Source organism: Leptopilina heterotoma, unplaced genomic scaffold (genome assembly GCF_015476425.1).
Source record: "Leptopilina heterotoma isolate Lh14 unplaced genomic scaffold, ASM1547642v1 Lhet_350, whole genome shotgun sequence".
Lineage (NCBI taxonomy): Eukaryota > Metazoa > Arthropoda > Insecta > Hymenoptera > Figitidae > Leptopilina > Leptopilina heterotoma.
In genome coordinates this window covers 808889-834043 of record NW_025111032.1, presented here as the reverse complement: position 1 = coordinate 834043, position 25155 = coordinate 808889, and the positions used below count along the sequence as shown (strand labels likewise).

General features: G+C 25.6%; 3 protein-coding genes across 4 annotated transcripts; 1 reads left to right on the top strand and 2 right to left on the bottom strand.

Moving 5' to 3' along the window:
* Positions 1 to 399: 399 nt before the first annotated feature.
* LOC122505257 (pyrroline-5-carboxylate reductase 2-like) lies at positions 400 to 4665 on the top strand. The gene is made up of 6 exons (XM_043616762.1): positions 400 to 631; positions 952 to 1202; positions 1309 to 1390; positions 1468 to 1604; positions 3777 to 3988; positions 4230 to 4665. Exons 1-6 carry the CDS (start codon positions 550 to 552, stop codon positions 4291 to 4293), a joined length of 828 nt encoding a protein of 275 aa, XP_043472697.1. The 5' UTR covers positions 400 to 549; the 3' UTR covers positions 4294 to 4665.
* Positions 4666 to 5534: 869 nt separating this feature from the next.
* LOC122505255 (putative helicase mov-10-B.1) lies at positions 5535 to 17138 on the bottom strand. The gene is made up of 11 exons (XM_043616758.1): positions 16956 to 17138; positions 14882 to 14968; positions 14085 to 14575; positions 13773 to 13932; positions 12785 to 13078; positions 8522 to 8644; positions 8025 to 8218; positions 7555 to 7834; positions 7091 to 7385; positions 6355 to 6686; positions 5535 to 5789 (listed from the first exon to the last, which is right to left on the bottom strand). The coding sequence occupies exons 4-11, from the start codon at positions 13790 to 13792 to the stop codon at positions 5603 to 5605; spliced, it is 1725 nt and encodes a 574-aa protein (XP_043472693.1). The 5' UTR covers positions 13793 to 13932; positions 14085 to 14575; positions 14882 to 14968; positions 16956 to 17138; the 3' UTR covers positions 5535 to 5602.
* A 627-nt stretch (positions 17139 to 17765) lies between these two features.
* LOC122505251 (putative helicase mov-10-B.1) lies at positions 17766 to 25082 on the bottom strand. 2 transcript variants are annotated; one of them, XM_043616750.1, is made up of 11 exons: positions 24872 to 25082; positions 23492 to 23589; positions 22766 to 23245; positions 22451 to 22606; positions 21793 to 22086; positions 19802 to 19927; positions 19475 to 19668; positions 19053 to 19332; positions 18588 to 18882; positions 18108 to 18472; positions 17766 to 18023 (listed from the first exon to the last, which is right to left on the bottom strand). In XM_043616750.1, the coding sequence occupies exons 2-11, from the start codon at positions 23509 to 23511 to the stop codon at positions 17834 to 17836; spliced, it is 2400 nt and encodes a 799-aa protein (XP_043472685.1). In that variant the 5' UTR covers positions 23512 to 23589; positions 24872 to 25082; the 3' UTR covers positions 17766 to 17833. The 2 variants fall into 2 exon arrangements, with proteins under 2 accessions (XP_043472685.1, XP_043472686.1); XM_043616751.1 differs by having other exon boundaries at positions 23492 to 23583.
* Between the last annotated feature and the right edge of the window lie 73 nt (positions 25083 to 25155).

Sequence of the window (25155 nt, the reverse complement as noted above, 5' to 3'; positions counted from 1 at the left end):
GATGGCGCTGAATGGCGCTGAAGCTGCAGCAGCTACTGGTAAGCACATTAATTTTATGTAAATTATACCTTTTGTTTAAAAAAATTAATTGTATTTTTGAAATTGCAGCCATTTCGATAGAATCTAGAAGTGAAGAAGATTTTTAAAGAAATTTTTTTTGGAAAGCAAAATAGCGCTATTTATAAATAAAGTTAACAATCTTATAAAAAATGCTTTGACACATAAGTTTAATAATAATTACAATATACTAATGCAGTAAAAAATATATAGATTGATAACTTTTTTTTTAAAAGTTTAATTTAATTCATTTAATTAGACTTTGAATTGTCAGCGCAGCCGTGCGGATTCACTTAGAATCATGGCGCAATAGCAAAACTGAAACATCTTCTATATAGTGTTGTTTGTTATTTTCCACGACCTTAGACTTTATCTTCCCCATGGTTAACACTTTTCGTAATAATAAACACGCGAGACGTGCACTAAAAGTTTTGCGGCATAATTGTTTTGATTTAAATAATAAAATACATATAATCAAATATTGTTGTTAATATGGAGTGTATAACGAAAAAAGTTGGTTTTATTGGTGGAGGAAATATGGCGAGAGCTTTAGCAACTTGTTTCATCGATAAAGGTAAATTTCTTACAGTTTCTTTATATAAAATACGAAATATCATTTAATATTTATATCAACAAGTGGGCTTTTAAGAATACAGAAAACAATAAAAATCCTATCCTCAAACAGTGTTAAAATATTAAAGCAGATGCCAAATTATATCTGGGGAGTTTTCGGAGTCGCTAATTACGAATCTGATCCTGATGTCAGATTTTCAAAATTCAAAATGGCAGATCCAATATGGCGGACCGAAAAATTTTAAATTTGATGTATTCAAATTATTTGATTATTATTACATATTATTAAATTTACTTTTCTGAAATCCTATTTTTATACAGGAGTTATTAGTGCAGAAAACATTTGGGTTTCAAGTCGGACAGAAATTACTTTGGAAACATGGAACTCATTGGGTGTTAATACAACACTTAATAATGTCGAACTAATAAAAAAGGTTGACGTTGTATTTCTTACAATAAAACCACAAGTTTTGGATGCTGCCCTAAATGATTTAGATCAATTAAGAGGATGTCATATAAATAAAGTTTTTGTTTCTGTTCTTGCTGGAACTCCAATAGCTACATTAAAAAGTGTAAATATTAATTTATATACTTTCATTGTATAGAAAAAATTAATCTATAAGAATTTGTACAATTTGGAAAAAGATTATTTTTAAATAAATTATAATTCTTTTCTAGAAACTTGAGCTTCTCACAACGAATCCACGAATTGTACGAGCTATGCCTAATACACCAGTTACACTTGGCGAAGGAATAATTGGTTTGCAATTCAAATTTTTCAATTAAATTTGTATTTTATCTATTTTTCCTAATAAAATAGTTTTTAATTTTTCTCAGTATACTGTTCGGAGGGGACAATTCCCGAGGATGATGAGATAGTAAAAAGATTATTTTCTTGTACTGGACTAATAGAAATAGTTCCAGAGTCATTAATAAATGCATATAGTGCTCTTTGCGGATCAGCTCCAGCTTTTGTAAGGACTTTTTTCATATTAAAATTGAAACTTTTAGAAATTTTTTTTTTAAAGATTTTTGCCGACGGTTTACTTGCTGAAATGTTTTTTCTTTTTTTATTAACAAGGAAGGTGAAAATAGTTTTTTACCGTAAAATAAAAACACAACATCATAAAAATCTCTAAAAGGACTCAAATTAAAAGCTTAAATTATGAACATTAAGGCCGAGAATTGAAAAATGATTGAATCACTGACTCTTGAATCCTTGCAACTAAATAAACAAAAAGTGGTTAAAACTATTTGAAAAACATCTCAAACACAAAAGAGAAATTTCTTAAAATTCAGAGTCAAAATCAATAATCTCCGAAATTCAATTATTTTCAAAAATTTTAATAAAATTCTTGGCAAAATTTCAATTATTTTCAAAAATTTTCCTTAATCAATGATTTTCAAGACAAAATTTACTATTTTTAATAAAATTGTCCAAAAGAATTCAATTATTTAAAAAAAGTTTAATAAAATTCTATATGCAAACATTTAATTATTTTCATAAAATAATAAAGATTTCACAGGAATTCAATTATTTACAAATTTATTTTTATAAATTTCTTCGCAATAATTCAATTATTTTCAGAAAATAATAAAAATTTTACAGAAATTCAATTATTTACGCAAATTTTTTATAAAGTTCTTCGCAATCGTTCAATTATTTTTATAAATAATACAATTTTTACAGGGATCCAATTATTTTTGTAAATAATAAAATTCTTTTTAGAAATTCAATTATTTTCATAAATAATAAAACTGATTGTAGAATTTCAATTATTCCTAATACAATTTTAATCGAATTTGTCGAAAAATGGAATTATTCTTAAAAAATGTTATTAAAATTCGTCAAAAGAATTCAATTATTTAAAAATTTATTAATAAAATTCTTTATGAGAATTCAATTTTTTAAAAAAATGCAAATAACTGAATTCTATAGTAGATGTTTAAAAAGGCTTCAAATTAAAATCTTTGAAAATAAATTTTTTTTATATTTTTAACTAACGATTCTGTGGAATTAATTGAATATTAAAATAAATAAATTAAAATAAATAAATCGAATATTGTAAACAAATGGATTTAAAAATTGTCAAAGAAATTTTTTAAAAATTATTAAAAATAATGCATTTATAGAAGAATTTTAGTTAAAAACAAAAAAAAATTGAATTTTAGTGAAATTAAAAATTATTGCCACGAATTCTAATACAAAACCTTCAATTTTTTCTATTTTTGACAATAATTTCTTTTTAAATAACTTAATTCTTCAAGAACTAACATAAAATTATTTAATGAATTTTTTTGAAAAACTTTAATTTCAATTCTTTTGAAATAAGTTGAATTCTTTAATATATATGTATATTCAATATTATTTCAAAAATTCTAATGCAATTCTTCGAAAAAATTCAATTATCTTGATAAATAACAAAATTTTGCCCAGAAATTCAATTATTTTCAGGAATTTTAATAAAAATCAAATGCAAAATTCAATTATTTCCAAAGTAATAAAAATTTTTCGTAGAAATTTCAATTATTTTCAGGAATTTTAAGAAAATTCAATTATTTTCAAAAGTTACAAAAATTTTTCTTGGGCATTCATCACAAGAATTCAATTATTATCTTCAAAAGTAGGTAATAAAATTTTTCGCCGAAATTCAATTATTTACAAAAATTTTAAGAAAAAAAATCTCGCAAAATTTTTCGCCAAAAAAAAATTCAATTATTTTTAGTACAATTTTAATTGAATTACTGCAAAGAATTCAATTATTCTTAAAAATCCTATTAAAATTCGTGGAGAGAATTCAATTATTTGAAAATTTATTGATAAAATTCTTTATGAGAAATCAATTTTAAGAAACAATCAATTATTTATTTGCATATTATTTGTATTTAAATCATTCAATTCTAGTAGAATTTTTTAATAAAAAAAAATTGATTTAAATATGAATTTCAGTAAAAATTTTGGGTCTTTTAATTGAATATTACATATAGCGTGAATTTTTAGAAATAATTGAATTTTGAAATTAATTTTTTTGGTAAAGTTTAATTAAATTTTTTTTTTTAATTTTTATTTTTTTTTTTTTTTTTAATTTTTTTTGGTCCGAAAATGAAAATGAAAATAAAATTTGCATTTTTGCATTTTTTTCAAGGCATACCTTATGATTGAAGCTCTTTCTGATGGAGCAGTAAAAATGGGTGTCCCTCGAGCACAAGCAACAAAATTTGCATCTCAAGTGTTGGTTGGTGCGGGAAAAATGGTTTTGCAAACGAAGAAACATCCAGGACAATTGAAAGATGAAGTTTGCTCTCCCGGTGGAACTACAATATGCGGAATGCATGAACTGGAAAAACAATCTGTTAGGTATAACATCAGAATTCGTAATTCAGTTTTTATAAATTATTTTAGATTTAATAATTAGTGGTCTATATTGAGAGTTGATTTTTATTTTGAAAAATTATAAACATAACCTAAAATTTTTTGCTTCTCAGGCACCTTTCTTCGGAGCGTGTCACAATTAGTTAATTAGTTAATTACTAAATTAGCCAATTATTCTTTATTAATATTATGAATGAAAATAAATTTGCGATTTGTAATTTTTCAGAGCATCAGTAATAAACGCTATTGAAGCTACAGTGAAGAAAGCTGATTCTCTGTTACCGAAATAAGAGTATTAAATAGAAAGGACTTGACTCTTTTTAAAATGTTCCTTCTTGGCTGAAACATTTCCATTAGTTCATAGAATATTAAAAACAATATTAGAACACTTAGTTCTTGTCAATACTGTATTTCAGTATTTTACTTCAACTTCTTTTAATCAGAAAACACAAAAATCACTTTCCAAAAAAATTTTTAGTATAGAATTTAAAAAAAAAGAGAATTAAAAAATATGAAAAAACGTTTTACTGTTTAACGTGTAAAATAATTATTTCATTTTTATCTTCTCCCCTATAATTGTATAGGGTATTTGTCAGAGAAAAAAAAATATATTTTGCTAATTAGAATTGTTAGTTTTAATAAAAAATATATTTAAAAAATGTGATTTTGTTAATTTTATTTCCTAAAAACTAATTATTTTTATCCTCATGAAAAAAATTCTATTCTATCTTCTATTAAAAAATTTTATTAATTCATTTTTTCTACAAAATTCATGCAATGTTTAATCTACATGATGAAAAAAATTGTATTCTATCTATTGAATATTTTCATTAAAATTTTAATAATTATAAAAATTTTTTTGATTCGTTTATGAATTAAAAGTGTATAAAAGATTGTTTTCGGAGCAAAAAAATATCAATGATTCATCACTGTGATCAATGTTTTGTTTGATAATTTCCATTACTCGACGATTTGACAAATTTTTCATGTACTTAAAAAATGTCTGAGTGAATTTATTGAAAAATTTCCTCGTTATTTGTTCTTTATTTGTTAATGTTTCGACAAATGGAATTATCTCATTGTCCGATGATTCATAGAAATTAAGAGCCTTTGCTATTTCCTCGCTAATTTCGTTTCTCGATTTTTTTCTACTTTCCAAATTGTTTCTCTCTTCTGAAAAGGAAATTTTTTTCTATTTATTTTATTAAATAATTTAAATAAACTAATTTTATATTTTTTTATATTTTAAATAATTTTAATTTTTCATTTACAACAGTTTACAAGTAAATCATTTTCGAAAAAGTAATAATTCATTTTTGTAAAATGTGTTTGTTCATTTAATAAATAAGAGAAATATAATTTACCTTCAAATGTTGTCAATTGTCCATTATCGTTTTCTAATTCAGCGAAATGTACACGATTTCCATGGGCTTGTGTCAAAATTTCTTCAAAAATATTTGTTAAAATTCTGTTAATGTTTCAAAATTAAGGGGGGGGGAAGGTAAAAGAAATTACAGGAAAAAAATTTCCATTTTATGAAAATTTTTGTTTTATTTTCAATGCTCATGTTACATAATTATGTTTTTCTTTTTCTTAAATTTAACGTTTTTGACATCGAAAAAATTTAAGAAATCTAATAAATAATTTATTGCCAGAACCTGAAAGTGGCTCATTTGGTTCCTCCGGTTGTGCTGCTTCGGCGACTGTTGATATTGCAGCAACTGGTTCTGCGTGATTATCAAGCGATAAATTCCCCTCACTCATTGGTACTTCAAAACTCTTAATTCTGAAAAAAAATGTCAAAAATTACTTCTATTTTTTTAAACCAATAGATTTCTAAACATATTTAAAAAAATTAATTTTTATGTTGAAATTTTTATTTTTTTACTTTATTTCTACTTCTGTTTTTTACTGTTTCCTTCACGTTTGCTTCTCTTTTTTCTAAATTCGACGTATTGATAAATTTTCATGATTAAAAAAACGTAGCTTTATTTTTTTCAATTATTCCTTATAGTTTAACAGAAAAGCAAAACATTTTTTAAATCTTATAAAATTTTTATTTCTAAAATAAATTTTAATGTCACTCTCTAGGAGTGAATTGAAGTGAATTTAGCAACGCTTTGACAAAAAAAAATCTTTCATAATCGACAATATTGTACAAAAAACAAAAAAAAGTAGAAATATAAAACAATTCAGTTTTCTTGATAGATAAGAAATAAATTGGATATTAAAAAAAATTATTTGAAAAAAGGACAATTAAATTGACGTTTAAACTTTTTCGAAAAGTATATATAAAAATTAATTCATGTTTAAAAACGAGGAGAAATGTACAAAAAATAAAATATGCGCACTCATTTTCAGTAGAATCCGCTGGATAATTTATTCCCGTGCTTAAATCTTTGTATTTGTTATTATCAGTTTCTTCCTTGTTCACAACAGTTCTGCTTCTTCTGTTTTCAATGTTTTGATTATTGTCACTTTTATCCTTATTCTGATCCCTCTTTCTTCCCCTTCTATTTCTATTTTTAATGTTTTGATGATTGGCACTTTCATCTTTGTAATAGGCTTTATTATTTTTACAATAGTTGATAAAATTTCTCCAACAATCGGCGATTTGTAACGCCCTTGGATGTCCAATAACGATAAGCAAACACTTTGCTCGAGTTATTGTTACATTAAATCTCTATTAATGGAATAAAAAAAATTAGTAAATCACTATTTTTACCGTTATTTTAGAATTTTGATGAAAACAGGGATTACCTTAAAATTGTTAAATTATATTTTTAAAATTAAATTACGTTTTCAAAATTAAATTAAATTTTTATATTGAACTTAAAATTTTAAAATCGAATTAAATTTCTAAAATAAAAGTTCAATTTTTAACATTAAATTGTACATTTTTAAAATTAAACTTTAATTTTTTTTAAATTGAATTAAATTTCTAAAATTAAACTTTAATTTTTTTTAAATCGAATTAAATCTCTAAAATTGAACTTGAATAAAATGAAAAACATTTTAAATGTTCCATATATTTTATTTGAATTGCAAATAAAAAACAAAATATTTAAAAATATGGTGAAATTATACCTTATCGTCAGACAAAAATCCAATGTGAGGTTTCTTTCCGTTTTTGAAAATTGCTGACCTGACTAAAGAGACAATGATAATATCTCTCTCCTGACCCTGAAAACTTTCGACAGTTCCAACAGATATTTTGGACAATTCTTTATTTTCAAGTTTCTCCATAATTATACTCTTTTGATATCGAAATGGCGTGACAATACCAATATTCTCTTCGGAAATTTGCATACCTTCCAAACCTTCATCAAGTAATTTTTCAACATAGTTCATAACAATTTCTGCCTCAACTTTGTTTGCAACGCTAAATAAATTAAAAGTATAGCGTATTAGTTTTGTATTTTTTTTCTCTTTTTTGCTTCCTGATGGTAAAAGCAAAAAATTATTATATAATAAATATAAACATGATAACAAATTTAGTTATATTGTAAATTAAATTATATTTTGTAAATTAAAAAAAATTGTATAAAGACCTATGAGACTCATTATTTTCTTCATGTCCATACGCAGGGTGAAATATAATCGGAAATCCTTTCTTCGGTAGATGATTCCAATTTTCGGCAATTTTCACTTTATCCCCAGCACATGCAACGAGTTCGCTGTCGTAATACATTTGGTTTGGTAATCGAAGAATTGTTTCGTGACTTCGATAATTCTGAACTAGTTTCGTTAAAAAGTTCGGATCGTATTTATTACTATAGTCCTTCTTGTAAAGATAACTCTTCTCCATTAAATGTTCCAACATTGAAATTCCTGAAAAAAAATTAAATATAATTAATTTAATTTTCGGGTAGGTATACTTATAATAATTAGTGTCATAACTTCGGAATTATGAAGTTCAAAAAAATAATTTTCTTAGAAAACAGATTTTTTTATTTGTATTTATTTGAAGGACCACAAAAGAATAATAATAATTTAATAAAATAATTTCTATTTTACAAACCTAGTAAATGACTTCCATATTTGGTCATTACAACTGGTCCCAATTGCTTCGGATCTCCAGACATTACAATTTTACATCGTATATGTCTCATTGAGATAGCAAAAGGAATAAAAGTTTCCGGCTGAGTTGCTTGCCCAGCTTCATCGATAAAAATATAATTGAAAAAATGAGTGAAATGTTGTAATCTCAAAAATCTGAAATATTATGAAAAATCGATTTCTAACTTTTAAGAAACTTATACTTTGAGTCAAATTTACTAAAATAAATATTTATACATGTTTTAAGAATTTAGGGAGAAATTTGTCTTTTTAGAAAAAAATTAAAATTAAACTAGGGGGAATCTGCCCTAGGCATCTGACAACACTATTTAAATGCGTAAATATAAAAAAAATTTTAATAGATTTTCTTGGTAGGAAAATTTTAAATGAAAAACTCTGTTGTTAGGAAAAGTGATGCAAACAAATTATTATAATTATAGAATAAACTTAAATATGTACCTTGCAGCTGAGATAAGTGTCGATATGATTACTTTTTTATGCTGCATATCATCACTATGTAGATACTCAATTTTTCCATTCTTCAAATTAATGCAATCCTTTACATCCTCGGGTATATCTTCCCTAAATATAATAAAATTATATCAAAATTAATAAATATAAAAAATCTTATAACCATTTCATAAAATGCAATTTTTCTCTAATTTTATTTGACAGAATTTATACATTACGTGGAATTTTAATTTTATCAAAATTTTTTTATTTACTAGAATTTTTATTGAATAGAATGTCATTTAGACGAATTTTTAAAAGACAAAAATTAGAAAGAATTCTTTCTTCATCTAATTTTATGGTTATGTTGAGACCTCCGATTATCGTCCAACAGAAATGATCTTGGAAACGTGGGGAATACCAGGGAATACCAACTAAATTGAACTTATTCAACTTAGGCTGGAGTCCCATGATAGCGTTTTGCGTTGCGTTTTGTAACTAGGCCATGAGTGTGAGAGAGACAGAGATATATGTTTGCTCTATTTGCACTCATGGCCTAGTTACAAAACGCAACGCAAAACGCTACCATGGGACTCCAGCCTTATGGAAAGAGTGGAAAATTTCACCAAAGTGAAAATAGTAATAAACTAAGGAGAAAAATAAGTGAAGAAATATTCAAAGTAGTGATGAAAATTATGATTATGAAGAAAACCTTAGATAAATATACTAGATGCGGCGAGGGTCGATGGTGGGGACTACCGATATATATAGCATACTAAATTTTCAGTGTATGTTAGTGCTGCCCTCTTCAACTTTTCGCCGTTTCCAAGGATACCGCTTGGAAATCGCGTTTTTTGAGTCGTGAAAGGCTAGAATTTCATTTCTCGCCAATATCACTACTTTTCTTTTTTGAAAACAACGTGTTTTTCAATAAAAACTAATCAATCAATTTTTTAAAATAAAATTTTTTAAAATAAAGAACTTTTAATTTAAAATAAAAAAACCTAATTATTATTTTTAATTAACTTTCTTATAAATAAAATAAAATATTTTGATTATTTCATTGTAATTAATTTCCTTTGTAATAAAAAGTTATTAATTATTTTTTTAATTAAAACAAAATTTTTTAATTATTAATTAAATTAATTAATTTAGTTATTAAATGTATTATTAAAATAATTTATTTAATTATTAAATTAATTATTAATTAATTTTTTTAATTAGCTAAATAACCCCACATAACCTTGGAGTGCGGAATCCAAGGTATCTGTAGGCAGATTTCCCAAAATTCCCTAAGCAAAAAAAAATAATAATAATAACATGGTTGCCACAAAATCTAGATTTCAAAATTCCAGGCTTTTTCCAGGTTTTCCAGGTTAAAAATATTAAAAATTCCAGGTTCAAATTTAGGAATTATTTGTGATGAAAAAACAAGTATTTTACAAAACAGTGTTGACAATATTCATTATTATATAGTTATAAATTAATGTTCTCTTAAACAGTTAAAATCACAAGCATTTTTATGTTTATTTTTCTGAAAGTGATACTTTTGATATTCGATTTTTCAATTTATTTTTTTTTTAAATTATATGGTTTTTTCTATTGAAACTACTTTATTTCATACTCAAAAGTAAGAATTTTTTTTATAAATATTATATAGAAAAATTAAACATCAGACCATTAACTTTATTTTAATGTGCATTCACATTTTTTTATAATATTTTTAATGTATAAAAACATCATTAATCATCGTGAAGTAATTTTAACTTAAACTGAAGACAAAATTTAAACATTTTTATCACATATAAAACGGAGGTACAAAAATTTTTAAAATGCACATAATGATAGAAAAACATTGTATTTCTTAACACTATTTTTAAAAAAAATTTAAGAGTTGGAAAAAAACCATAAAAATTTAGTTCTCTTATAAATTATAAATTTTTACTATAAAAATGGTTAATAATATTATTAGAGAGTAGATTCTATAAAATTAATCGAGATATCAAAAATGTCACTTTCCTTTTTTTAGAACAATCTTAACAACATTTTTCACAGTTTCAGTCAATAATTAAAAAAAAAAAAATTAATTTAAAGAGAAAACATGGAAAAGGGAAATTGCATGTTAACATTTTTAAAGAAAAAAAAACATGTTGAATGGAATTTTTCTTAATATCTTTCATTAACCCAAAAAAATTCCAGAAATTCGTTCAAATTCCATGCTAATTCCAGGTTTTCCATATCCTTTTTCAATTTCCATGCTATTTCCAGGTTTTCCAGGTTGTGTGGCAACCATGAATAAGAATAAAAATAATTTAAAAAAAAATAAAAACAAAATTAATAGATAATTATAATGTTTATTATAATGTAATGACTCGATAGAGTTTGAAGCTCAGTTTAAAATTTGACGTTGCAATTTAAAATACGTAGATATTTTTACTTAATTTGAGAAATTACATATTTTTATTTTATTAATTTATTTTATTATGAATTATTCTATTGTGAACCGTTATTTATTTATTTATTTATGGTATTTTATTATTTATTTTGCATGTGCTATTTATTATTTTTATTTATTATTAATTTTCATAATTGTATTTTTAATGTTTCATAAATTATAATTTTTTTTTATTAATTAATTTTTAATTTGTTATTAACTTGTTACTAATTTTATTATTGATTATTATTTTTCACAATTTTAAATTTAAAAAATTTTTTTCAATTATTTTTAAATTTATTTGATGAATATTAAGTTTTTTATAATTTTCTTTTACTCGAGACTCTACTCCATCGTCAGGGCATAAAAATTTAAGTCTTCATCTATTTTAATTATATTATTTTTTGGTAAGATAATTATCCATTAATTTTTATTTTTATTTATTTATTGTTAAATTATTTTTATTTTAATCATGTAAATAATTTTTATTATTATTTTAATTTTGTATATTTTTTTGGATAAACTTCCTGAAGAGGAAATCATTTAGATTTCTGAATTTTAATTTAAAAATTGTGTTTAATAGAATGGGAAAGGCTAAAAAAATACATAAAGTTTGAAAAATGAGGAATATTTTATATTAAACGATAATAAAATTTCTATAGTGCAAAAATTTTTTAATTTTTAAACAAATAGTTTCTGTCTGAAAAAATTTTACACTGAAAAAAATTTATTTGATTCAAAATAAAAAAAATTAAAAAAAAAAATAAAAAATAAAAATTAATTAATAATAAATATATATATTAATAATAATAATAATAATAATAATAATAATAATAATAATAATAATAATAATAATAATAATAATAATAATATTAATAATATATATATTAATAATTAATTAATTATAACTAATTGACCGTTCAATTAAATTAATGTAAAATGTAAAATTTTTCTTTTGAAAATTGTTGATTGAGAAATGTTTAAAAACATTTGTTTGGAAAAATCGCCCCCAAAAAGTGTTTTCCCGCGTTTCATATCTCACTCCTAAATAATTAGAGATACTTAGTTCCGATTTATCATGAAAATTAGGGGAATTCATGATGATAAACAATATTCTCGGAATTTGCAAGTAATTTTTAAAATAAATATTGAAAAACAAAATAACAAAAGTTGGATTTTTGGCGAAAGTGAGAGACAATACGGCGGCGAGCACACAGACAAGTGGATCTATGTGTCAGTGGTCAAGGAGGTGGCGCCGATTCTCGGAAGTGGCCGCGACTTTAACTAAGGAAATGTATTATAACCTCGCAAATTACTCCACTTTAAATCGTTAATAACGTTAATAAAATAATTTTCTCGCAAAATTTTATCCTCTCGAAATGAGACCGTGATATCAAACCGTTCAAAACCGTTTCTCTATATTTACCAAAAAACCCTGACTGAAAATATTCTTTTCTTATTTATTTTTAAATGAGAACGCGATTGAACGCGATCACGAAAACATTATTTTTTCCCGGATTCACACATTTAAATATACAACGAAATAAAAGAATTTAATTTACTATATTTAATTATATATAGTTAAGAAAAACAACAATTTTTTTTATAAATTGTATACAATTTTAATCTTAAATTTGAATGAGAAATGATCGCTTTGTTAGTATTTTCAAACACTTCCGCCTTTAATAGACCGAAGATTGACGAAGTAATCCGATTGGTCCGATTATAAGAGGCCCACGAAGGGCACATGTGGGCACATGATCTACACTAACGCCACCCTGGATTCATGTGCCTAAACTAACGCCTCGCCGCATCTAGTATATTTATCTAAGACCTACCTTTCGACGGATTTACTTGTCATTCGATAAATCAAATCCGGCGATATGCCACAATTTAATAATCTTCTTGTAACCTCATCGGCAGCAGCATTGGAAGGAGTACAGATTAAAATATTGTTGCCTCTCTCGATTAATTGACAAACAGCTTCAACAATCGTGGCAGTTTTTCCAGTTCCCGGAGGGCCGAAGACTAAATATGGCGATGGATATGATGTGCCACCGACAATTTGTTCTACCGCTTGCACTTGCTCGGGATTTTTTGCCACATTTTTATTAATGAATGACGTAATTACTCTGAAAAATATTTATATTATTAATCCACTGACTTAACCCCAACTCTAGAGCTCTTAAATGTATTTTTTTATAGTTTCCACTAGACGTCCAACTGCTGCTGGATTTTTGGACCATCGAAGATTACTTGGGATAAATTTTCTAATCGAACCACTATACAGAGTTATCAAAGGAACCACCGGAACCACAACGGGCAGAAGTTGATGTCAGTTTTGTACCAAATGTGAGACAAAACTAAACGTCAATATCAACACTTCTGAAAGACGAAGAGGGGTTTTTTTTTAAATCTGAGCTAATGCCTTAATGAAATTGATCTAATCAGATCATTGGGCAAAAATAAAACCGTGAATTGTTAGTTTTCAATTCATTTATTAGTGGGTTATTTGATTCTTTTTCTATATCAGATTCAAGTATCAATAAAGAGATATCCCCCAAAGCATCGAATATTTCCTAAAAATTTAATAAATATTTTACTTTCAATCTTTGGAATATTTAAATACAAATTTTAGTGAAAATTGTGTAAAGAATTAAATGTCTTGATTAAATTCCATTTTCGCCTAAATCTATTTAAATGCTCAGGAATTTAAAACATATTGCAAGTAAATATTTAATAAATTTTCAGAAATTTTTCTGTACTTAGAGGATACATCTTAAAAAAAACAAAAGATCTATGGAATGACTTTATATTTTTACGTACGTTTTTGGAATATACGACATTCTCCTCGTATATGTAGAGTTGTAATGATTCAAAATTTTCAGCGATTAAATCGATTGCATATTGACAGACTCTGATAGGCCAATTGGAAAATTCAAGTTCAATGTAATACGCATCACTTTTTTCATGTTGTCTTCTGAATCTGTTAGAATATTTTAATAAAATTATAGCGTTTTGGATAAAGAATTATATTTTTAATTTCTCTTCGTATTTATTTTAAAATGGAATACTTTCTACAGATGATGATAAAATTTATCAAAAGCAGATGAGATGTTAAAGAAATTTAGAACTTACTTTTCGTAATTTTCAGCTCTTACAATAATATATCCTGATTCTGATGACACTTCAGTTACAATGAACCTATATGCTTTTCCACATCTATCTCAATTGACTCAATCTTATCATTCTTGGATTTTCGTTTAGGAAACATTTTCACATTTTGTACGTCTATAACAGAATCTTCTTTCAAAAAGTAAAGTTCTTTCTCAATATTTTGCAGATTTATTTTGAAATGCAATTCTTCCTTTGTATAATACAATTTTACTCTCTCCTTTTTTTTTACATCGTCTATAGAATTATTATTAAAGCACTCTTCCAAATATAAAAGATTGCTCAAAGTAGAGAAGTAATTATCATCATCAAAACCTTTTAAATTTTCTATTATTTTTAAAAACATTGTCCATTCATTAAAAGGATTAATCATATTATTTCCTATTAAAATATTCTTTAAAATCTCCAGTAGTCCCTGAGGAACAGCATATCGTGGTATAGGATCGAGTTCATCTCTTTAAAATGAAATATTGCAGAATAATTAAAAATAATTTATAATTTAATAACATTGCTAATTAATTCAATATTTGTTATTATAAGAAATACAAATTTTTTAAATAACTATTTCCTTTGTTTTCTTGCTTGTTTAATAATGTTTGTTAAATATATAATTACATTAATTATTAATATATATAATTTATAATTATTTTTATAATTATTTATTATTAATATATAATTACATTAATCTGTTAAATTAATTAATAAAAACAGAAGAATTATTACTTGCGATATTAATATTAAAAAAATGTTCAATTACCTACCTTTCCCTATAAGATCCCATTTTGTAAAAATTGAAAATGACGACTCAGTTCTCTTTTAAATAAAATAAATTAAAAATAAGTCTCCTGCTAAAATTATAAAAGTTTTAAAAGTAAATGTTATTAAAATATACATGTATATATATATAGTTTATAATTTGTATATATATATATATATATATATATATATATATATATATTGATTAGTAATTATAATTTCTAATGAATATAAATAATTAAAAAAAAAATTTAATTTAATCTATTTAATTAAAATGATAATTATACAATGAAATAAATAAAAATATATATATATACCTGTATATATTTAGTTTGAATATATTGTTTATATATAAATATTTTAAAAATTTCACTAGATTTAAAAAAAAATATTATTGCACTATTTATTGTGTAAGTTGATATAGTTTTATCGTATGAATCACTCTACTTATTGTTTTTAAAAATATATATCACGTTAACATGATATACAAATATTCAATTATTTTACTAATAATCAATTTAAAAAAATATAAATTATTTTGAAACTTCTGTTCCCAGGTGCGAATTTTGGTCGGCCGCCAGAGTTGGAAGGTCGGGCGCAGGTCGGCCCATCTATGGCTGCCAATAGGTCGGCAGCCAAAGTCGGGCCGACTTTGGTTACTGTTTCCACCCAAGTTTGGGCCGACTATGGGTGCCAAAGTTTAGAGAACCTAATTTTAGTTGGTCGGGCCGACTCTGGCCTGAGTCGGGCCGATGGTCGGTAAAACTATGGCAGCCAGAGTTTAGAGAACCTAATTTTAGTTGGTCGGGCCGACTCTGGCCTGAGTCGGGCCGATGGTGGGTTAAACTATGGCAGCCAGAGTTTAAAAAGGTTAATTTCTGTTGGTCGGGCCGACTCTGGCCTGAGTCGGGCCGACGGTCGGTAAAACTATGGCAGCCAGAGTGCAAAAAACCTAATTTCACTTGGTCGGGCCGACTTTGGCCAGAGTCGGGCCGATGGTCAGTTTGAAGTTGCAGCTTATAAAATCATTTTTGTTCTTAGGCTTTCATGTAAGCGTAGCGTAATGGTTAGCGTGTTAGACTTCGGTGCGTTAGGTTGCGAGTTCGATTCCTGCGAGCGTTAGAAATTTTAATTTGTATTTATGTGTAAGATTGCGTTTAGTGTTAAGATGTATACAATAAACAAATAAATAATGAATAATAATAATTAATAATAATAATAAATAATTAATAATTTTTTGCAATCGGTCGGCCGACTTTTGGCTGCCAAGGTCGGCACGACCAAGGTTGCCAAAGTGAATCCGACCTTCTTTCTCATGGTCGGCAAAGCTTTGGCACCCCTGGTCGGCCCGACTTTGGCAACCATAGTCGGCACGACCATGTCAGCCACTGGACGGCGGGTGTTACAATTCGCTAGTTCGGCCGACCTTTGGTTGCCAAGGTCGGCACGACTATCCACTTGGTCGGCGCGACCATGGCCCGACCAACTTTTCGCACCTGGGTTGTAATATTAATCAGGTATTAATTTATAATAAATAATTTACTTTAAATTGATTGATTATCTGTCGATAATTTTACGTTCGGATTTATTTTGATGCGATAATTTATTTTTACGAGACCTTTTACCGAAAATAGAATTTTTCTGAAAAAATTGAATCTCCGAACTCTCATGGTGGGAGTCGAACACCACATCTACTCATTTCCGGTGAGGTGCTCTAACCAATTGAGCTACGCAGGAGACAGAAATTCAATTTAATCAGAAACCTCTTGAAAGAAAGCGACATTGCATCACCATCTGTTGTTATTTTTGGTCAGTAATTTTAATTGATTGATTATCTGTCGATAATTTTACGTTCGGATTTATTTTGATGATAATTTATTTTTACGAGACCTTTTACCGAAAATAGAATTTTTCTGAAAAAATTGAATCTCCGAATATTATTAAAATATTATTATTATTATTATTATTATTATTATATTATTTATATTATTATTAAAATATTATTCTTACTAAATTATTGTGAACATAATATATTATACGAAACTTTATTTATAAATAATCGAATTTGAAAGTACTCACTCGATTTCAGTATTATGTACTTTGAAAATTCAAATTTCATTTGAAGTATTAAATAAATATTTGTTAGATCGACATATGTAAAACATTAACTTTTAAAATTTCAAATAACACACGCACAATACAACAATTTTTATTACAGAACAATAGAGAAAGAAAGTCTTATCTCAATATATAGACATATATAACGAGTGAACTCGGGGAATAAAATGATAAATTTTGCTCTTGCGCATATTTATTTTTAAATTATAAAAATTTTGAGAAATCATGGTGAATAAAAACTATAATCTAGGGATTTTTGTTGAAACGAACAAAAAAAATTTTTTTAAAAATGTTTTTATGCGATTTCGCAAATTTAACTATGAAGGTAAATATTTTCGAAATAATTTACTTCAAATGAAATATTAATTTCATATATGTAAATTAATTTATGTATTTGCGCAGTAAAAGAACCTGTTACATTAACTAAAATATTTTATAATGTCAAAAGGTCAAAAACGTCGAAATATTATAGAAACAAAGTGGTGACACTGTAAATTTAGTAACTGTTTACCTGTTTACTTTTTAGCAGGAAGGAAGCTTTTTAGCAGTTTAGTAATTGTTAGTAATTTCCTGTAAGTAATGGCTAACGCACAATAAATTCGCGATGGGATAGAAAAGGACACAAGTATAATATTTGCCGCCTGGTACACGATTTCCATGGGCTTGATTTAATATTTCTTGAAATATTTTTTAAAATTCTGTTAATGTTTCAAAATTAAGGAAAAGAGAAATTAAGGCAAAAAAGGTAAAAAAAAATACAGGATTTAAAAATTTCCATTGTATGAAAATATTTCTTTTATTTTCACTGTTACAAAATTATTTTTCTCTTTTTCTTAAATTTATCTTTCTAGACTTCGAAAAAATCTAAGAAAAGTCATAAATAATTTATTGCTACTAGAACCTGAAGGTGGCTCATTTGGTTCCTCCGGTTGTGCTGCTTCGGCGACTGTTGATATTGCAGCTACTGGTTCTGCGTGATTATCAAGCGATAAATTCCCCTCACTCATTGATAATTCAAAACTCTTAATTCTGAAAAAAAAAATTTCAAAAAATATATATAAATTAATTTATATTTAATAAATAATTAATATACAAATAATAAAATCTGCGCACTCATTTCCAGTAGAATTCGCTGGATAATTTATTTCCTTGCTTAGATTTTCTTTGTATAAATTGTCAGTTTTTTTCTTGTTCTCAACTGTTCTTCCCCTTCTATTTCTATTTCTAATGTTTTGATTATTCGCACTTTTATCCTGATTCTGATCTCTCTTTCTTCCTCTATCTCTTTTCGATAATTGAGGATTTTTTCCATTATTAGATTCAATAACTTTCTTCGTGACGACTTTATCTGTATAATAGGCATTATTGTCCTTACAATAGGTGATAAAATTTCTCCAACAATCGGCGATTTGTAACGCCCTTGGATGTCCAATAACGATTAGCAAACACTTTGCTCGAGTAATTGTTACATTAAATCTCTGTTAATGGAATAAAAAATTTTAAAATATTATTTTTACCCTTACTTTAGAATTTAAAAAAAAATGTTTATTGTTAAATTATATTCTTAAAATAATAATAAATAATAAATTATACCTTATCATCATTTAAAAATCCAACGTGAAGTTTCTTTCCGTTTTTGAAGATCGAAGATCTAACTAAAGAGACAATGATAATATCTCTCTCCTGACCCTGAAAACTTTCGACAGTTCCAACAGATATTTTGGACAATTCTTTATTTTCAAGTTTCTCCATAATTATACTCTTTTGATATCGAAATGGCGTGACAATACCTATATTCTCTTCGGGGATTTTCACACCTTCCAAACCTTCATCAAGTAATTTTTCAACATAGTTCATAACAATTTCTGCCTCAACTTTGTTTGCAACGCTAAATATAATTAAAAGTGTACAATATTAGTTTTTTATACTTTTTTTTTTGTTTTTTGCTTATCCTGATGGTGAAAGCAAAAAATGATTATGTAATAAATTGTAATGATGACAAATTTAGTTATAATAAATTAAATTATTTTTTAAATATAAAAAAATTTTTGTAGAGACCTATAAGACTCATTATTTTCTTCATGTCCATACACAGCGTGAAATATAATCGGAAATCCTTTCTTCGGTAGATGATTCCAATTTTCGGCAATTTTCACTTCATTACCGGCACATGCAACGAGTTCGCTGTCGTAATACATTTGATTTGGTAATCGAAGTATTGTTTCGTGACTCCGATAGTTCTGGACGAGTTTCGTTAAAAAGTTCGGATCGTATTTATTATCATAATCCTTCTTGTAAAGATAACTCTTCTTCATTAAATGTTCCAACATTGAAATTCCTAAAAAGAAGATTAAATATGTAGTTAAATTTTCGGTATAATAATTAGAATGACTTCGGAATGACGAAGTGGATGATAAAAAAATAATTTTAAGAAAAAGATTTTTTAATTGTAAGGACCTCGAAATTTCTATTTTACAAACCTAGTAAATGACTTCCATATTTGGTCATTACAACTGGTCCCAATTGCTTCGGATCTCCAGACATTATAATTTTACATCGTGTATGTCTCATTGAGATTGCAAACGGAATAAAAGTTTCCGGCTGAGTTGCTTGCCCAGCTTCATCGATAAAAATATAATTGAAAAAATGAGTGAAATATGTTAATCTCAAAAATCTGAAATATTCAATACTTTTTATACTATACATATCCTGATTTAAGTGCGTTAATGATCATAGAAGATTTTTAAGAAATTTCATTAGAAGGAAAAGTGCAAATAAATTATTAATTATTAATTATAAATATGTACCTTGCAGCTGAGATAAGTGTCGATATGATTACTTTTTTATTATGCCTCATATCATAACTATGTAGGTACTCAATTTCTCCATCTTTAAAATTTATGCAAACCTCAACATCCTCGGGTATATCTTCTCTAAATATAAATATTGTAAAATTATATCAAAATTAATCGTATAAATAAAATATAAATATAAAAATAGGTAGAAAATTCTTTCTTATCCTAATTTTATAGGTTATGTGAGACAACTTAATCATCCCTGCTGGAAGTAAAGAGATACAAAGAGATTAAAAAAAGGGGATAAAAAAAGATTAGAAAATATAATAGTTTGGAGATGCAAAATGGATACTTAAAAGAGATACAATTTTTTTATCTCTTTCTATAACTTTATATTTATATATCTTTTTATCCCTTCTAATCTCTTTATATACAGTTTTAGATATAGAAATATATAGAAAAAAATATATAGAAAGAGATAAAAAATTGGGGATGCAAAGTGGTGAATTAAAGAAGATAGAACTTTTTAATCTCTTTCTATTCATACATTTCTGTCTTCCTCTATCCATTTTCACATCCTTTCTAATCCAAAGGAAAGTAAAAAAGGAGATACCCCTTATAGAAGAAATCGATTAATTTCAATTAAAAACTTTCTCTATTGTTGTTAATTGAGTTTCTTAATCGTGTTGTTTTAATTCATTACGATTAACTATAAAAAATTTGCAAGTAAATCTTTAATACATTTTTAGAAAAGTTTCGATGCTTTGTGAGTTTAAAACTAATTTTGGTTGTCTATTACTGATAAACATTTATTGGTTAAATATATTTACAATAAACTATAAAAATATGGAAGTTATAAACTCAAACAAAAACGTACAATCGCACAGTGCATAACACACGCTTTCTGATCTACGGATCTACTGACCCGACGCCATGACACATAACAGCTGGGAAGATCGACGCATGCGCGTATAAGTTTATGAGTATGTATATAGAAAGGGATATACTATAGTAGATTAGAAGAGATAATCTTATTATATCTCCTCAAATCCCCATATTCTTAACTATCCCTATCTCTTCTAAATGAAGTAAGGAGATAGAATATGGGATTGAAAGAAGATTAAAAGAATAACATTCGGAAAAGAAGAATGATAAAAAGGAATAAAAAAGGTTTATAGTTTTGCAGTCTCGCATTTCTATCTTTTTCTATCTCAATAATGGGAATAATGGTAATAAATAAGTGTTAATAAGATCCTACATAAAAAGCGATGGAAAGGTATAAATAGGATATCAATAGTTATTAAGAAAAGGTTATAAATGTGGAGAAAGAAGAGTATCGAGAACTTCTGTCATAAAAAGAGATAGAAGTTTATAGACAGGTTATTAAAAGGTATTGAGAATAGGTTATTAATAGGTATAAAGAATAGTGTCTATAAGGTCTAACATTGAAAGAGATACAAGGAAATAGACAGGATTTTAAAAGTAATAGAGAAAAGGTGATTGAAAGGGATAACAAAAAGTTGTAATAAGATTGTATATAAAAAGAGATAGAAGGGTTTAAAATGGCTATTAAAAGTTATTCAAAAAAGGTGATTAAAAGAAATAGCGAACAAGTTGATAAAGGTAGGAATAGAAAGGCATAAAGAAGTATAGGTAGGAGATTAAAAGTTATACATTATTCATATCTCTTTCTATATTAGCAATAGAAAGGGATTAAAAGAGAAAAGGTTTCTATCTATTTACTTCCAGCAGGGATGTTATCATCGTCCTACAGAAATGTCACTGAATCACCGGATTTTGGAAACGGGACATGTGGGGAATAACAAGATAACTAAAATATTTAACTCATTGATCTTTGTAGTTATGAAGGAAGATGTAAAAGACCAAAGTGAAAAATAGTGATTCACAAAAGTGGAAAAATTAGTGAAGCGAAATATTCAAAGTATAGTGATGAAAATTATGGTTATGAAGAAAACTAAGGAAAAATATAAAATATTTCTCACCTTTCGACGGATTTACTCGTCATTCGATAAATCAAATCAGGCGATATGTCACAATTTAATAATCTTCTTGTAACCTCATCGGCAGCAGCATTGGAAGGAGTACAGATTAAAATATTGTTGCCTCTCTCGATTAATTGACAAACAGCTTCAACAATCGTGGCAGTTTTTCCAGTTCCCGGAGGGCCGAAGACTAAATATGGCGATGGATATGACGTGTCACCGACAATTTGTTCTACCGCTTGCACTTGCTCGGGATTTTTTGCCACATTTTTATTAATGAATGACGTAATCATTCTGAAAAATATTTTTACTATTAATCCACTGCCTACACTGACTTATCTCCACTCTAGTGCTCTTAAATGTAATTTTTATAGTTCAAGTGTTGCTGGATTTTTGGACAATCAAAGATGCGTTTTCTGATCGAACCACTACAGAGTTATCAAAGGAACCACCGGGACCACAACGGACAGAAATTGATGTCAGTTTTGTTACAAAATGAGACAAAACTAAACGTCAATATCAACACTTCTGAAAGACGAAGAGGGGTTTTTTTTTAAATCTGAGCTAATGCCTTAATGAAATTGATCAAGTTAGATCATTGGGCAAAAATAAAACCGTGAATTGTTAGTTTTCAATTCCTTTAGTGGGTCTTACGTACGTTTTTGGAGTAAAGGCCATTCTCCTTGTATAGAGTTGTAATGAATCAAGATTTCCAGCTATCAAATCGATTGCATATTGACAGACTCTGATAGGCCAATTGGAATATTCAAATTCAATGTAATAAGCATCACTTTTTTCATGTTGTCTTCTGAATCTGTTAAAATATAATTTAATAAAATTGTAGCGTTGGATAAATTAAAAATAATAAATTTTCAATTTCTCTTCGTTCTTATTTTAAAATATCATTCTCTTTAAAGAGGATGATAAATATATATCAAAACCAGATAAGAGTTTAGAGAAATTTAGAACTTACTTATCGTAATTTTCAGCTTTCACAATAATAAATCCTTCTTGTGATGATACTTCAGTTACAATGAAACTATGTTTTTCCACATCTACCTCAATCTTATTATTCTTGGCTTTTCCTTTAGGAAACATTTTTACATTTTGTACTTCTACAAAAGAATCAACTTTTAAAAAGCAAAGTTCTTTTTCAATATTTTTCAGATTTATTTTAAAATACGATTCTTTGAATGTATAATACAATTTTACTTTCTCTTTCTTTTTTACATCGTCTATAGAATTATTATCAAAACACTCTTCTAAATATAAAAGATTGCTCAAAGTAGAAAAGTAATTATCATCATCAAAGTCTTTTAAATTTTTTATCACTTCTAAAAACGTTGCCCATTCATTAGCAGAATCAATCATATTATTTCCTTTTAAAATATTTTTTAAAATCTCCAGTAGTCCCTCAGGAACAGCATATCGTGGTATAGGATCGAGTTCATCTCTTTAAAATGAAAATATTGCAGAATAATTAAAAATAATTTATAATTTAATTAGTAACATTGTTAACAAATTAAATATTTGTTATATTAAGAAATAGAAATTTTTCTAAATAACTATTTATTTTTTGGTTTTGTTGCTTAATGTTTGTTAAATTTTTCATTGATTTACATTAATACTGATTAATTAATAAAAACAGAGGAATTATTACTTGCGATATTTTTATGAAAAAAAATTTTCAATTCCTTACCTATCGCCATAAGATCCCATTTTCTAAAAATTGAAAGTGACGACCAGTTCTCTTTTAATTCAAATAAATTAAAAATATGTCTCCTGCTGAAACTAAAACTTTTAAAAGTAAAAAATTTTAAAAATTTAATAATATTTAAAGGTAAAAATAATATACAATAAATAAAATAAAAATAAATACTTTGTAAAAATATAAACTATAAAATAAGAGCAGGTGGAAAGTATAACCACACAAAATATTCTGAGACTTTATTAGCATGGTGGTCAGAATTTTATATGTACGGTTTTCGATGGCTCATAATATATATAATAGGTATACTTCATGGAAGAATTTATATTTAAAAACTTTGTGGGAGAGAAAGATTCTGATTTTATATATATACATATTACATAATATTTTACATTTAAAAAATTTCAATATAGCTTTTTAAAAAATATTATTTCACTATTATTGTGTAAGTTGATAGTTTTGTAAAGATCTGCTTAATCACATACAATAGTTCTTTATCGTATGAATCACCTCTACGTCTTGTTTTTAAAAATACATATTGGTATATAATCACGTTCATTCATGATATACATATATCAAATTTTTTTCTTACTAATAATCAATTGAAAAGAATAGAAATTATTCTGAAAATTCTGTTATTATACCTATTAACTATATTAATTTATAATAAATAATTTAGTTTATAAAAATATAAAATTAAATAAAATTTATGAAAGATTTAATAATTAACCAATTTAACTGAGTTTTTTTTAATAATATTCAATTATGAATGAACAAATAATACTTTTGATAATCTTTAACAAATATTTATTAATGTTATTATGGGATTGAAATTTATTAGTTAATTTTTTAAATTATTATCAAAAATAACATGATATTAATTAATAAAATAACATATTTAAAAAAATGTTTTAAAAATGATTAAACTTTTAAAATTGTTAAAAAAATTAATTAAATATTAAATTAATTAACTAATTACAATTTTTATTATTATTATTAATTATTTATAATTATAAGCATAAGAATATATGTACTAATTAAACTGAAAAAATAATAGAAATTTAATAATTTTAATAAATAGTGAAAATTAACGATCACTTCGAGTCAAGGAATAATTAATAATTTTAATAATTTTAGTTGAATTTTTTAGTTATTAATTATTTATTAAGATCTTTTGGAATATAAATAAGTAAAATTAAAAATAAATATTATAATTAAAAAAATAATAAATTTTTGTTATTTTTAATAAATATTATTTAAAAATAATAACGAAAACAAAATCAATCTAATTATTATTCGTAATAAATTATTTACAGTAATAATATTATGCAACTTTGTTTGTAAATAATCGAATTTTGAATGTATACTCACTCGATTTCAGTATTATTTTTAAAATTCAAATTTTATTTGAAGTATTAAATAAATATTTATTAGATCGACATATGTAAAACAGTATAAACTCTTAAAATTTTAAATAACACACGCACAACACAGAAATCTTCGTTACAGAACAAAAGAGAAATTATCTCGCAATAAATATAAATACACAACGAGTGAACTCGGGGAATAAACTGATGAATTTTGCTCTTCTCTTGCGCATTTATTTTTAAATTATAAAAATTTTGAGAAATTATAGTGAATAAAAACTATAATCT

Excerpts from the sequence above, each read along its gene's own strand:
- LOC122505257 (XM_043616762.1), top strand. The coding sequence starts at position 550 with ATGGAGTGTATAACGAAAAAAGTTGGTTTTATTGGTGGAGGAAATATG. Across the intron at positions 1,605-3,776 it reads GCGGATCAGCTCCAGCTTTT|GCATACCTTATGATTGAAGC; the intron begins GTAAGGACTTTT and ends ATTTTTTTCAAG. Across the intron at positions 3,989-4,229 it reads CTGGAAAAACAATCTGTTAG|AGCATCAGTAATAAACGCTA; the intron begins GTATAACATCAG and ends GTAATTTTTCAG.
- LOC122505255 (XM_043616758.1), bottom strand. The coding sequence starts at position 13,792 with ATGTCGTATATTCCAAAAAC. Across the intron at positions 13,079-13,772 it reads ATGTCGTATATTCCAAAAAC|AGTAATTACGTCATTCATTA; the intron begins GTACGTAAAAAT and ends AATATTTTTCAG. Across the intron at positions 5,790-6,354 it reads GCGGATTCTACTGAAAATGA|AATTAAGAGTTTTGAAGTAC; the intron begins GTGCGCATATTT and ends ATTTTTTTTCAG.
- LOC122505251 (XM_043616750.1), bottom strand. The coding sequence starts at position 23,511 with ATGGGATCTTATGGCGATAG. Across the intron at positions 23,246-23,491 it reads ATGGGATCTTATGGCGATAG|AGATGAACTCGATCCTATAC; the intron begins GTAAGGAATTGA and ends TTCATTTTAAAG. Across the intron at positions 19,928-21,792 it reads ACGAGTAAATCCGTCGAAAG|AGAAGATATACCCGAGGATG; the intron begins GTGAGAAATATT and ends ATTTATATTTAG.